Raw genomic sequence first — 15,428 nt, forward strand, 5'->3', positions numbered from 1 at the left:
ACAAGTCCTCCATTGTCGCCTTCGAACGTTGTCGACCTTACTGTCGACGGCGTCCCTACCATTGCGCTAATTGATACTGGAGCAGCCGTGTCTGTCCTAAACGAACGCCTCCTTCACGCTTTACGAAAAGTTACGACGCCATGCACTTTCTGGGTTTTCTCTTCACACAGCAAGCGCCCAGCCAGTTCAGCCTCCAGCATCATGCACAGCTAGAGTTGTTATGCAGGGCGTTCTCTATATTGTGGAATTTGTGGTTCTGCAGTCCTGTTCTCACGACGTGATACTTGGGCGGGACTTTCTTTCGCGAAATAACGCCGTCATCAATTGTGCACGTGCTGAAGTCAAATTATCGCCTCTGTGTGACGTGCCCCTCGTTGGCGCCACTTCTCCTCCCGCTAAGCTAGTTCTTCGGGAAGACATCGCCATACCGCTGTACTCGTCTGCCATTGTTCCCATCTTCTGTGGCGCTGTCTCTGAAGGCGCTGTCCTCTTCACTCCTTCAGCACTCTTCATAACCCGCAAGGACGTTCCCCTCCCTTTCGCCAGGCTTGACATTTCAACCGGTTTCAGCACCATCGTTGTCTGCAATCCGCTTCCTACAGCCCTGACGGCTCGTTGCGGCGAAGCACTTGGCCATGTTCAGCCTCTTGATGACATGTTTATAACCGACGTGCCGGATTCTTCGTACGCAGAGCTCACTGACTTCTGTGCACTTTCCCCTTCTGCTCCGCCATCACCTGACTTATTCACACCTTTCATTGCCGATGACCTTACTTCCGAGCAGCGCTTCCAGCTTCTTCACCTGCTTGCCCAGTTCCGCTCTTCTTTTGATGTCGCTCAGCCTACTCTGGCTCGCACGTCAACCGTCAGCCACCACATCGACACTGGCTCCAACGCGCCATTGCGGCAGCGCCCGTACCGCGTATCCGCCAAGGAGCGTCAGGTGATCAGTGAGCACGTGGACGACATGCTTCAGCGCGGCGTCATTCGACCTTCCAATAGCCCGTGGGCATCACCGGTGGTTCTCGTCACAAAAAAAGATGGTTCCATTCGGTTCTGCGTCGATTATCGCCGTCTTAATAAGATAACGCGAAAAGACGTCTACCCTCTACCGCGCATTGACGACGCTCTGGACAGCTTGCAAGGCGCTGAATTCTTGTCTTCATTGGATTTACGCTCGGGCTACTGGCAGGTCCCGATGTCAGCAGTTGATCGCCCTAAAGCTGTATTCATTACTCCAGATGGTTCATACGAATTTAATGTGATGCCATTTGGCCTGTGCAATGCGCCTGCCACGTTTGAACGAATGATGGACAATATCTTGCACGGCCTAACATGGAGCACGTGTTTTTGCTACCTCGAGGACAGCGTTGTGTTCGCCCCTGATTTCAGCACGCATCTTCTTCGCCTTAGGCAAGTGTTGACGTCCTTGACCATCGCAGGCCTGCAACTGAACCTGAAAAAGTGCCAGCTCGCCGAGCGCAAGTTCATGATTCTAGGTCACGTCGTATCACAAGACGGCATTTGCCCCGACCCATCAAAACTTCGCGCTGTGGCAGAATTTCCGAAACCTAAGACACTCAAAGAACTCCGTACTTTCATCGGCCTCTGTTCTTACTTCAGAAGCTTTGTTCGCAACTTTGCCTCAATTATATCACCTCTGACACAACTCTTAAGTGGCGCCAACGACCTATCCTCCTAGTCTCCTGCATGCGATACCGCGTTCGTGACCTTACGCCGTCTCCTGACGTCTCCGCCTATACTGCGACACTACGACCCCACCGGCCCAACTGAAGTGCATACCGATGCCAGTGGTATTGGCCTTGGCGCTGTCCTTGCGCAGCGCAAGCCTGGCTACTCCGAGTACGTCGTTGCTTACGCCAGTCGTGCGCTGACCAAAGTGGAACGCAATTACAGCGTCACAGAAAAAGAATGCCTGGCCATCGTTTGAGCACTCGGGAAGTTTTGCCCTTATTTATACGGCAGGCCTTTCACTGTGGTTACTGACCATCACGCCCTTTGTTGGTTATCTTCTTTAAAAGACCCGCCTTGCCTGCTGGGCTCTGCGCATTCAAGAATACGACATACACGTTATATACCGCTCAGGTCGCAAGCACACTGACGCTGACGCCCTGTCCCGCTCTCCGCTGCCAGCCGACACGGCCTCCCTCTCCACCATTAAGGCGGTATCATCGGTCGACATTGACACCTTCGCATCAGAACAGCGCAAGGATCTTTCTGGCACACCTGCATCTCCCATCTCCCGCTCCCTGCGTCGCCAGGCTGTCTATTTTGCTGTCCCGGATAACCTCTTGTATCGACGCAACTACCAGCCCGATGGTCGCAAGTGGCTCCTGGTTATCCCTTGAACTTTGCGTTCCGACATGTGCGCGTCTTTCCATACTGACCCACAATGTGCACACGGAGGTGTTTTGGAGCCGTATGAGCGCCTGCGGCAACGTTACTACTGGCGAGGAATGTTTACTTTTGTCCAAAAGTTTGTCCGCTCCTGCCAGCAATGCCAACGCCGCAAATCTCCGCCTCATCCGGTCCACGGTTTATTACAGCCACTTCCGTGCCCTGCTCGTGCCTTCGACCATGTGGGAATTGACCTGTACGGGCCGCTACCGCTATCTGGAAAACGATGGATTATTGTCGCAGTTGATCACCTTACGCGCTATGCTGAAACCGCTGCTCTACCTGCAGCGACCGCCAGTGACGGCGCATCCTTCCTACTCCACCGTTTCATTCTTCGTCATGGCCCACCTCGGGAGCTGCTGAGTGATAGAGACCGTGTGTTTCTGTCGCAGGTGGTTGAAGCTCTGCTTGCTCAATGCCGCATAGTTCAGCGGACCACCACGGCGTACCATCCTCAATCTAACGGGTTTACGGAGCGTTTCAATAGCACCCTTGGTGATATGCTCGCCATGTACGTTTCATCGGAGCATACAAACTGAGACATCATCCTCCCATTTGTCACGTACGCATATAATACGGCTACACAAAGTACTACAGGATTTTCTCCATACCTTCTTCTCTACGGTCGCGATCCTTCCCATACCATCAATACAGTTTTGACTTATACGCCAGACACGTCAGAGTGTGCTCCCGTTTCAGCCGTCGCCCGATACGCCGAGGAATGCCGGCAATTAGCCCGAAAGTTTACCTCCGCCGACCAACAACGACAAAAAGCCAATCGTGATGGCGACGCTACGAATTCGAACTTCGCTCCCGGCACACCTGTCCCGGCACACCTGTCGACAAAACTTCTCTCGCAGTATGATGGACCATACCGCATCGTCAAACGCACCTCTCCGGTCAACTATGTCATAGAGCCGCTTACACCGACATCCGACAAGCGCTGCCGCGGATGGGATGTTGTTCACATTCGCCGCCTGAAACAATTCTATGACCCGCTCGTCTCCACGTCGTAAGTCGCCAGGACGGCTCCGCTTTTGCACCGGGGGTAATTGTAATGAAGAAGAAGAGCACAAGAACAAGGCCAGCCAGATCGTCTCTTCCATGCCTGCAGTGCAACCAGTGGGCCAGCCGGATCGCCAGTGCTTAGCACGAGTGTGAGCCGTTCGGGCAGCCAGCTATTCCTGCTCTTCGTCACCTGCCTTCTCGGTTACGAACAGACGCTACCATCTGAACTGTTCAGTACACCCCATTACAATAAATATATAATCGGATTCCTTAACACTAACGATGTTGTAACATGTGCCCAGCATGGCTTCCGTCGTGGTTATAGTACTGCAACACAATTAGTCGATTTTATTCATGATATCGCTTCTAATCTAGACATAGGTAATTAAGTGGCTGCCATCTTTATTGACTTCTCTAAAGATTTTGACTCCGTGATTCATTCTAAACTACTGGTAAAATTAAACGCCATATTCAATATTCCCTGTTTTGCTTCCTGGAGACCCAATGTTCTTCGTTATCGCTCACAATTTGTCTCTTTTAACACAGTGGAATCAACTCCTGTCGACGTTACGTCAAGCGTTCCTCAGGGATCCGTATTAAGCCCTTTATTATTTCTAATATACATCAATGGTTTACCTTGTAGCACCTCGATTAAAATCATACTTTATGCAGATGGCTGCGTATTATACTAATCTATTAACTCTATTGATGACCACTACCGTCTTGCCCAATCCCTTAAGTCTTTCTGCGCTTGGGGCAAAACGTGGAAAATGAACATCAACTGTAGTAAAACAGTCGTCATGTCATTTGCCAATAGACAGAGCCCCCTCTTGTTCGATTATTCTGTGGATGACCTTCAACTGAAAAGAGTGTCTCAATATAAATGCTTGGGTGTCATTCTAACAGAACATCTTTCATTGTCCAAACATATTGAACACGTAAACGGGAAAGCACTAAAAAATGAGGTTATTTGCGCCGCACTTCAGCTAAGACCACCCGCGATACTAAACTGCTATTATATAAAATATTAATTCGCCTTGTTCTACAATATACATCTGTCGTTTGGTTCCCCTACAAATAAAGTGAAATAAGCTCGCTCAATAACGTTCAACAAAAATCTATCCGTTTCATTTGCCAAAATTACAGCCGCAGTTTCTCGCCAACACAGGCTCAGTAATCTTTGAACATTGAGCCATTACTTTTCCGTTAACACATTGAAGCCTACAAACTTTTCTATGCAATTAATAACTCCACCTACGGTCTTTCTTATTGTAACTGTATCACATTTACTAACGCAAGTTGTACCCGTAGCTCCCACGCCTTGAACATAACACCTATTTATGCCCGTACTAACACATTCAAGTACAGTTTTTTGCCCACGTGCAATAGAGCTTTGAAATTCTCTACCCGGTAACATTAGCTCACTATCACTAAAATATTTTATAGCTACCACTGGTAAGCACTTATCTAACACGTAAAGCGCTTCTTTTTGATCATTCATCTTGTTGCGTATGTGTGTGTTTTTAATGTGTAATGTATAGTAATGTATAATGTTCCCACTCCTGCTATAGCCCTCTATTTGGCTGCAGTATACGGAAATAAATAAGTAAACAAATAAAAAAGATATGCCCAACCTTGTCGTCCTCCGGGTTCTCGGCATCGGCCTGTCGGCATAGCGATAACACGTCTTCTATGTACGAGACGTAGGATTCTGCACACGTCTGTTCACGTGACGCGAGCATCTTTTTCGCGGCGACCTGCCGGCCACCGGGTTTCCCGAACAAGTCTCGTAGATTTTATTTGCAGGTGTCCCAGCGCCCGATCTCAGCTTCGTGGTTATCGAACCATACTTTCGCAGTGCCTTCGAGGTAGAATATAATATTTGCCAACATCAGGGTAGGGTCCCGTCAGTAGTTGGCATGCTCACGCGTTCATGTTCCGCCTACCAGTCCTCAACGTCCGTTTCACCGGAAATGCCGAACGTGCCAAGATCCCACTTCAAAGCCCGCGCCATCGCCCGCCAGTTAAACAACGGTTGTGAAACAGCACGACCGTTGGAGTGGCGGGCGATGATGCAGGCACGGCGTCTTCCGCCACTGCAGACAGATGTACAACACGACGGCCACTGTGGAGTTCCGTTGCGAGGCGTGACACATATCCAGCACTTCCATGAAAGTGTGACGGAGTCAAGATACGGGCGATGGATATGTTTACATAATATTTAGAAAGAAAGCTAGGGGGGCAAGGGAAGGTGTCTGACTCGGCCCACGTGCATGCGACCTCATCGCCGTCTATATATATATATATATATATATATATATATATATATATATATATATATATATATATATATATATATATATATATATATATATATATATATATATATATATATATATATATATATATATATATATATATATATATAGAGAGAGAGAGAGAGAGAGAGAGAGAGAGAGAGAACGCACACTCTTTTTCGATAAAAAGTGCATTCAAATTTGCATGCGCGATTCAATCGTAACTAATTCTACTCGAAATCAAAAGAGAAACTGATTCTTACTAAAAAAAGCTTCGTGCAACGTAGCTAGCCACTCTGCCATCGAACGGACGTTGTTTTGTTTTTTTCTGCCTTGGTTTGCGGTCACCATTTTGCAGTTTGCTGTACGCGTGACATATTTAATGCGTTAGATGGAACTGACGATTATCAGGTCGGTAGGCAGCGATAAGGAGGTGTCGTCGGACTCTGATAGCGACTAGTCGCTCAACGGTTAGCTCAACTCTTAAGGGCATCGCACGTGTAATGCGAAGACGTGGGTTCGTATTCCTCCTGCGGCCAGTTGTGTTTTCATCCACTCTCATTTCAATGAATTTATTATTTATTTAATTCAATTAGGAACTGCATATAATTGCCGCTATGCTGTCCTTGTTTGTTGGCTTCATATCAAATGGGTAATAAAAATCTGGCCCCTCGGTTTCCTTTCTTCTTGTTCATACATTATATATATATATATATATATATATATATATATATATATATATATATATATATATTCTTGTTCATACATTATATATATATATATATATATATATATATATATATATATATTGTCACGTGGTAGTGACGCCAAAGAACACAGTAGCAGTACTGTGAAAGACAAAACTAGCTTTTATTGGGCGAACCTGTGCCCACAAAACAGGCTACACTTAAAGCACAACGACAGCGGTGAACACAGTCGGCGATCGTCGAAAATCTGCTCAGTGGGTCAAGTGCGTCGGTTTTTATACAGCAGCCATCGAATGTTCCAGACTAATCGCTGGGACCCGCATGCCTTCCACAAAGTTCTACAACATTCGAGTCACGCGATGAAATCAGATAACACAAGGTTCGGCGACAACAAACAGCGGATAGAAGCATCGATAACTTTCCAGAAACTTCGGATACATGCAGACGCGTCCAGCGCTGTGCGATAACATTTGTTAGCCGGCGAATGTGGTCGCCCGTTAAATATAAGTACACGTGTCAATATATATATATATATATATATATATATATATATATATATATATATATATATATATATATATATACCGGGAGGGCATACATAATGATACGGCGCTTTCTTTGTGACACACATCAGACATGACAGTCCCGGATTCAGCTAAATATGTGATTGCTATAGTGCTGCCGGCTTCGCATGCTTCACATCATGGCCTCACTGACAAAGCGAAAAAGCGAAGTGAAATAAAAACTAACATTGTTACGTCGTCGCATCGGCCAACCAGATGCAAAATTATTTTCCAGCTACATAGATTAATTGTAACGTGAAAAAGGTGAGTTCTACGGAATGAAAAACAAAATTCTTATAAACTCTTAACTGAGCCCTGGCAGCTTGGCCTCATTACGCACTCATCGCTTGCTTGTTTTCATCCAGTGGCTCTGGCTCTGTGAAACAGCATTTCACTCACTTGCGATACCTCGAAGTGCACGGAGACACCTTTCATTGCCTACCTAATTTCTCAACACCTGGCACTTCCTTCGCATGCAGCTATTTTCTTGCGGAAAAGCCTCCCGGACTTACTCACTTGTCAATTGTTAGAAAAATGAAACTAGTAGCTGTTTGTTCTTAATTCTTGTGAATAGCAATGAATCGCTGTGTGTCCTATGAAGTGTATGCATCTTATACTCACGTCAGCCAGTTTTGTACATTTTCTACTCACGTTTCTGCGGGCATTTCCTCTCGCGCCAACGAGCTGTCTCGCTCATTGCGTTTGTTCTCGAGAATGTTGCTTCCTTGGTGTGCGTGCCGAAAACGTGGCCAAGAGTTACCACGCGCCAGCAAGTAATGGCTTTTTCTCCTTAGCTCTTTTCACAATGTGTCACTTTTGTGAAGAACAAAAAAAAAAACGAATTCACTGATTATCGATTAATTAGTACAGATATATATTAATTTGCTTGCCGCATTCTTCTAACTGATGAGTGCAGTCAACTATAGACGTGTGGCTTTCAACTATTCTTTCAGCCGGCGTGTCCGCAGACAAGTCCATCACAGCAAAGGAGAGGATGGACGTCCTTTTGTTCCGAACAAAGAGTCTCGGCAAGTACTGGAGCTTTGGCGTCAACATTATCGAGGTGGATGGGGAGAACAACAGGAGGTTCTACATGGTCGAGGTAAGTGCTCGTCTCGTCGTTTTTAAAAAGATAAGATTGCTGGGTGAAATAATAAAAAAATAGTATAGGGCGCTCTTCTCCATGAGGTTCTCAGCAAGTCGTGTACGCGATGCCCACGGGGAAGAAAGGGCTTGAGCTTAATTGTGGGGATGGCAATTGGTGTTTGAGAAAAAAATCAAGAAACATCCTTATAAGGTTTGCCTGCCACTAAGAGAGTAGTCTTCTGAGAAGTGTCCACGTGGTGCGAAGCACATCGGGCAGAGAAGGCGTGGCATACTGGAATATGCGTCGGACAAAACAGAGTAGGCAAGTGCTTCGATGTAGAAAAGAAATTGCGCCGAACGCAGTGCAGCGCTTGCAATATGTTTGGTCGATTTCGGGCATTGGTAAAACAGGTCCCTCAGACGGTTGAAAGGTGTGCAAACTTCATTATACAGATACGTAGGTTGGCTTTATTCTGAAGTACGGGTCGCAATTACGTGTTCACTCACTCAATCTATTCGATCGACACCTCGGCGGCATCGTTCCCACGCAGAAAGTGAAGAGCGGCAGCCCGGCCCAAGTGTCACACGTCCTGGAAGGTGACATCATTGTGGCTGTCAATGGGCAGGACGTGTCCCAGCTGCCCATCGGAGAGGTGCGCCGCAGAATGCAGGACTGCGGCGACCAGCTGGTGCTGACAGTGCTCTCTTCGAGTGCCTTCCGGATGCTCGAGTCGCGCCGTGACATGGACCAAGTGCTCAAGGCTGCGGGCAAGGACACCATCCAGCTCAGGGCCATCCATACCACGTGCGGAGGCAGCGGAAACTACGGCTTCACGGCCTTCGAGGCCAAGGCGTGGAACGAGCAGAAGAAGGCGCTAGTACACTGCCACGTCATCCAGAAGGTACGTAATGTGGAAAGTTGGGCTAGTTGGTGATTGATCATCATACCTTGCTGGTGAAGCAGCGCACTGACACGGACACAGAGAAGACACACAAGACGACAGTTGCTGCTGTGTCGTCTTGTGCGTCTTCTCTGTGTCCGTGTCAGTGCGCTGCTTCACCAGCAAGGTATGATGATCAGAAGGTAAATACCAGCACTTTTCCACCATAGAAGTCTTTTAACACTGGGCCAGTGGTTGGCCGGCCCTAGCACTTTTATATACCTACATCCTTTAGGGACGCTGAGATTTTGTTTTTGTTTTTTTTTTAAGTACAGGGCTCTCAGAGTGAGATAGAGGTAGTGCGCAGAAGAGCGATAGAGCATTACTTTGCCACCAGTATATGGCTGTTGTGTTATTGTTACGTTGCATAAGTCACATATCAAGACGTATTGTAAGCACTATTAACGTACTTCGTCGTTTTCATTTGTACATTGCCATCATCATCTTCCCTGTTCTTCTACTTCATCGCGCGTGAGCTGGGGCGTTGCCTTTTTTGGAATAAACAGCGCTGGACAACTTGATCGGTCTCGGTATTATAAAGTGGTGGAGGTACGTCAAGACCCCGACGTCCACTCGCGTTCCCGTCCTCCCTGGAGCTCCGTTCCGGTCGCCGCCTGCGCCCAGCTACCCCTACAACAATGGACACTTCCAACCCCGGCCGTTCCGGCGCCTCCAACCCTACCACACAGACGAACCCGCCTGCGGCGCCTTCTTGGACTGTGACAAGCCCTCAGCGCGATCCCCCTGTCTTTGCGGGACTCCGCGATGATGACGTCGACGATTGGATTGACCACTACGACCACGTGAGTTCTTACAATAAGTGGAACGACACCCAGAAATTGAGGCACGTCCCCTTCTACTTGACCGGTGTTGCAAAGACGTGGAATTTCAGCCACGAATCCGACATCGCGGATTGGTCTACGTTTACCTCCAAGCTGCGGCAAATCTTCGCTTCCTCGTCTGGCCGTGCAGAAGTCGCCAAACAGAAGCTGGGAACGCGCCGCCAACTTCCACAAGAGTCTTACACCTCATACATAGAGGATGTCTTGGCTCTGTGCCGCCGTGCGAATCCTAGCATGACGGAAGCCGAACGCGTTCGCCACATAAAAGGCATCGGGTCTATCGCGTTAAACGCCTTAATCGTGCAAAATCCGACTTCTGTCCAAGACATCACTTCAACGTGTCAACGCCTAGACGAGCTGCAGTCTATTCGTCATCCACATGACAGCAGCGATCCTCAGGTTCCCCATTCTCCAGATCTGCGTGCTCTTATCCGCACCATCATCCGCGAAGAACTTCAAATACAAGACCTAAGGCGTCCACCTGCTGCCTGCGCCCCAACCCCCACCTTCTACTTGCGCGAGGTCGTAAAGCAAGAGTTGACAGCGATGACTACACCCACGACGCATCTTGCTTTGGTAGCGCGCCCCACACCTACCTACGCGGACGTTGCTTCGCTACCCACCCCTACCGTGACCTCCGTGCCTACTGACGTTTCCTATGACCATTTGGCTTCGATGGGAACCAGAGCACTTGCTGCGCCATCGTACCCTCAGTGGCGTCCACCTCGTCCGGTTTGTTTTTACTGTGGTATACGCGGCCATATATCTCGCTTCTGCTGCCGTCGTCAGCAGGATGAAAGACGAGGCTATGCTGAGCACGAGAGAGACCGCACTCGCCGGTCAGACGCCTACTATACCGAATCGTACTCGTTCCCTCAACAGCATTCTCCGTCTCCTCCAGCTGCTCCCAATCTGCCTGATTGTTCCCGTTCCGCGAGACGTCGTTTTCCGTCGCCTCAACGGCGCTCTACATCACCGCTTCGCCCCACTTCCCATCTTGTCGACCAGCACTCGGAAAACTAACTTGCAGTTTTTGGAGGGGAAACTGCTTCTTATCGGTCTTCAAAATTTCCTCCTGTTCGCCCGGCCAACATGCTTTCTGTAACTGTCGAAGGTTATCCCGCGTTAGCTCTCATCGATACCGGTGCCGCCGTTTCTGTTCTTCGCAGTGATCTGTGTTCCCGGCTCCGCAAAGTAAAAACGCCTTATCTTGGACCTATTTTGCGTGGTGCTAATAATGCATTCATTCACCCCGACAGACAGTGTACTGCTCGTGTTCTCATCGACGGCATACGCCACCATATTGAGTTTCTCATCCTTCCAACATGTATCCATGAACTTATACTGGGTTGGGACTTCCTACATTCTGCTTCAGCCATCATTTCATGTAGAGAGAAAGTTGTCCATATCATGGATACAGCGCTTGCACCTGTTACGTACTCTTCACTCTCATGCGTGAATTTGGCCATCGCTGCAGACTACGTCCTGCGTCCTGGTCACGAAGACGTTGTAGCCGTAACATCCAGTCAGATCGCAGACAGAGACGCCCTAGTCGCCCCTTTTTCCTGCTGTACTTCTCGCGGAATTCTCATTGCCACCTGTCTTGTCCGGTTTTCACGTGGCCGTGCCCTTCTGTCTGCTTGCAACACGACCCCAGATCCAGTAATGCTGCCCAAAGGGATGACTGTGGCAACACTCGCTGACACTCAACCTATCTCTATAGTCACGCTTTGCCCGTCTTCATCGCCAGCACCAACTTCAGGTTTGGATGATTCTTTCCCTCCTCCAGCCGTTCTTGGTTCTGACCTAACAGCCGCGCAGTCCGAAGCCTTAATGGTGGTCTTGGCAAAGCACAAAGCCTGTTTCGATAGCTGTTCCCCTGCGTTGAGCCAAACTCCTGCGCTACACACCGCATCGAAACCGATGGTTCCGCTATAATACGACGACGCCCCTATCGTGTATCGCTGTCCGAAAGAGAGGTCATTGAACAACAGGTTGCTGACATGCTTGCGCGGAAGATAATACGACCTTCATCTAGCCCGTGGGCTTCTCCCGTGGTCCTGGTAAAGAAAAAAGATAGCTCCGTTCGCTTTTGCGTCGATTATCGAGCGCTCAATAAGATCACACACAAGGACGTATATCCAATACCTCGAATTGACGACGCTTTGGACACACTACAAGGGGCGGAGTATTTCTCCAGCCTTGATCTTCGATCAGGCTATTGGCAAATTCTGATGAACGAGACTGACAAAGAAAAGACTGCATTCGCTACACCAGACGGACTTTATGAATTTAACGTGATGCCTTTTGGCCTTTGTAACGCTCCTGTCACATTTCAGCGCATGATAGACAACGTACTTTGTGGTTTAAAATGGAAGACATGCCTCTGTTATCTGGACGATATTGTCATCTTTTCGTCTGACTTCAGCCAACATCTTCATCAATTAGACGAGAGAGAGAGAGAAACTTTATTGCAATTGTAAAGATTTGAAGGAGGGGTGGTCGGAGCCTCTCAGTTCAGGGCCCCACTGGCCTCTGCCGCCTGCCTGACCTGGCTAATTAAAGACTTTTGTCCTGCCAGGTCGGAGCGGGCGAGCTGTGCCTCCCACTGCTCCATTGTCCTACTGGTATTTGGCCTATGAGGGTGCTTAGTGCACTCCCAGTCTATGTGTATTAGGGTAGGTATGCCACCGCACCAAGGACAGTTGGCCCTATAACGAGTGGGATACATGGCGTTTAGCAATTTTAAATGGGGGAACACCCCGGTCTGTATTTTACGCCAATCGGCGGCCTCTTCCCCGTTAATTGTGGGTGGGGCGGCGGGTATTTTCTGCGGACTCCACGCTGATGAGCAAGGATGTCTTTGGCATTTAAATTGGTGGAATTTTGTGAGGGATAGTGCGGGTGGTTGGGGTTAGAAGAGGACGCCGTCGCTCGGTTAGTGAACCCTCGAGCTAACGCGTTAGCCTTTTTGTTCCCCTGTACCCCCGCGTGGCCCGGGCACCAGAGTAGGCGATGATGGTGGTTGAAGGATTTGGGAATTATCGCGAGGCTAGCCGCAGTCACGTGCCCCCTTGAGAAACATGCGACATGTCTCCTGGGAGTCCGTGACCACGACCGAGTCCCTTTGCGAACGCTCCGCGTGGGCGAGTGCGATCGCCACTGACGAAGTTCTCAAGTGCCTTGCAAATGCTGGCCTCCAGATCAATACAAAAAATGCAAATTTGCAAGCAAGACTATAAAAGTATTGGGTCACGTCATCTCAAAATATGGCATCCAGCCAGACCCCGAAAAGATTAGTGCCGTTATCCAGCTTCCTCGCCCCCAGCAACAGAAAGATCTACCTAGTTTCCTCGGCGTGGCGTCATATTTTCGTCGATTTATACATAACTTCGCAGCAATAGCAGCTCCTCTACACAAGTTACCGGTTACCGGTGCCTCTTTCACATGGACTAGCGACTGCGAGTCGGCTTTTCAAGCTCTTAAGCGACATCTTACTTCCAGACCAGTGCTTCGCCACTTCGATAATCGAGCCCCCACCATACCCCAACTGACGCAAGCGCACAAGGTATTGGCGCAGTACTTCTGCAACATAATGCAGCCTCTAAAGAGCAAGTCATAGCATACCAGCCGAACACTTTCTCCAGCTGAGCGGAACTATACCATTACAGAGCAAGAGTACCTGGCTATCGTTTGGTCGATTCAGAAATTTCGCCCCTACCTTTACGGCCGCCACTTCACCATCGTCACCGACCATCATGCTCTGTCTTGGCTGTCATCAATGAAAAACATGTCAGGACGCTTAGGACGCTGTATACTCCGCTTGCAGAAATATGACTACTATAGAAAAAATTATCATGATGCAGACGCATTGTATCGCTGCCCACTCTCGCTCTCTCTCGGTAACGCGCCGTCGTCTTCCCCACCAAGTCGTTCCGATGCTACGCCTGCCTCACACCAGCTCTCGATAACGCCCCTGGACCAAGTTACGCTTTCATCACAGTCTGATTTCGTCTCGCTTCAGCGGGCCGACTCCTACTGTCGAACTCTCATGGATCGCCTTAGTGGGTTCGCCGAACCAGCCAACAGCCGCTTGCGACGCCAACTTCGACAATTCCGCCTTCAAGGTTGCATGCTACACCGCTACGTTTACCACCCAACAGGTCACCGGTGGTTCCCAGTTCTACCTCGCTGCCTTCGCCTGCGGGTATTAGAGGCACTTCACGACGACGTGTCGGCTGGCCACTCAGGCTTCCACAAGACTTACGACCACATAAAGACCTGCTGCTTCTGGCCTGGCCTATCCACAACGGTGGCCAAATACATTGCCTCTTGTGCGTCATGTCAGCACCGCAGAAAAAGCACCATCAGCGCCGGCAGAAAAAGCATCGTCCTATAGTGCGTCAAACATGATCATCAGGACGAGCGCAGTAAGGTTTTAGTCTTGTGAACTGAACATCAGGTGAGCTTAGACCAGATGACATGGTAGAGCTGACGGGGACTATCTCATAGGGGACATCGGTTACTTGACACAGGACGCTGTAAGGGCCCTTATAGCAAGGAAAGAGTTTTACCGAGAGCCCCACTGGACGAGAAGGGGACCAAAGTAGCACAAGGGAACCTGGTAAAAATGTGTCATGGTGTCGCTGCTTGTAAACGCGCTTTCGATTTCTTTTTCTTTTTTTTTTTTTTTTTTGATGCCGACAGACTAGTACGGGCTAGCTGCCTCGCGTGATCGGCGTGGGCAGTGGCGTCGCAGGCACACTCGCTCCTCGAGGAACTAGCAGAGGGAAGTGAAGCGGTCCAAGGGCAATGAAGGGCCACGATCGAATAACCGGCTGCTTCGTGGCGTGAAGAATTGTAAGCGAACGTGACGTAGCGCTGCTTAATGTCCCAGTCGCGGTGGTCTGACATGACGTACTTAGCCTGTTGGTGATTTTTTCAATTCAATTCAATTCAATTTTATTTCCCAGAAGCATCTGGACGGCTTCCTGGCTAAAAGCTGCTAGAGCAGCTTGACAAAAGGCGCAGGAAGCCGTTGCAAGGCATAGCGGACAAGTCACATAAAAAAAAAAACAGGTATAATCGCAAGCAATGGAATCAAACACGATTTCAGTTTAAGAAATCAGTTTTGCAAGATACGCCAAAGAACAGCAAATTAAGTATTGAAAGAAAGAAACAAAGTTGAGAACAGGTAACGAAAAGACACAAAGTTGAAGTTCATTCTCAAATAACAATTTCAAAATGCACTGTACGCAATCAGTAGGCATGAAAACACATAATGAAAAAAAAAACAATATGTCTTACAACACGATACATAAGCAATCGCAAACACTCGGTACATAACAATACATAATAGGCCAGAAACACGATATCAAACCAAATGGTCACTCACAATACGCTGGATCTTTTATTTAGTTACAATTGCACAACATATGTTCGAAGCTGCCTTCTACTATATCCAGCAGTATTTTGGTGCTTGTTAAGTATTAGGGGAACATTGTGAGCAAGTGACTGAAGTTTGTAATTCGTACGAAAGTGTGGTATCGCCCACATATCAGTGCAG

At 48.5% G+C, this 15,428-nt stretch overlaps 1 protein-coding gene across 2 annotated transcripts in view; it reads left to right on the plus strand.

The window, feature by feature from the left end:
• Positions 1 to 15,428, plus strand: part of LOC126529579 (ribosomal protein S6 kinase beta-2-like) — a 133,667-nt gene that overhangs the window by 96,761 nt on the left and 21,478 nt on the right. For both annotated transcript variants that reach the window (XM_055069929.2, XM_055069930.1), the window contains 2 exons: positions 7,947 to 8,095; positions 8,631 to 8,981. In XM_055069929.2, coding sequence (XP_054925904.1) covers positions 7,947 to 8,095; positions 8,631 to 8,981 — 500 coding nt within the window. The remainder of the gene's footprint in view (positions 1 to 7,946; positions 8,096 to 8,630; positions 8,982 to 15,428) is intronic.

The sequence above is a fragment of the Dermacentor andersoni genome, chromosome 9 (assembly GCF_023375885.2).
Source record: "Dermacentor andersoni chromosome 9, qqDerAnde1_hic_scaffold, whole genome shotgun sequence".
Classification (NCBI taxonomy): domain Eukaryota; kingdom Metazoa; phylum Arthropoda; class Arachnida; order Ixodida; family Ixodidae; genus Dermacentor; species Dermacentor andersoni.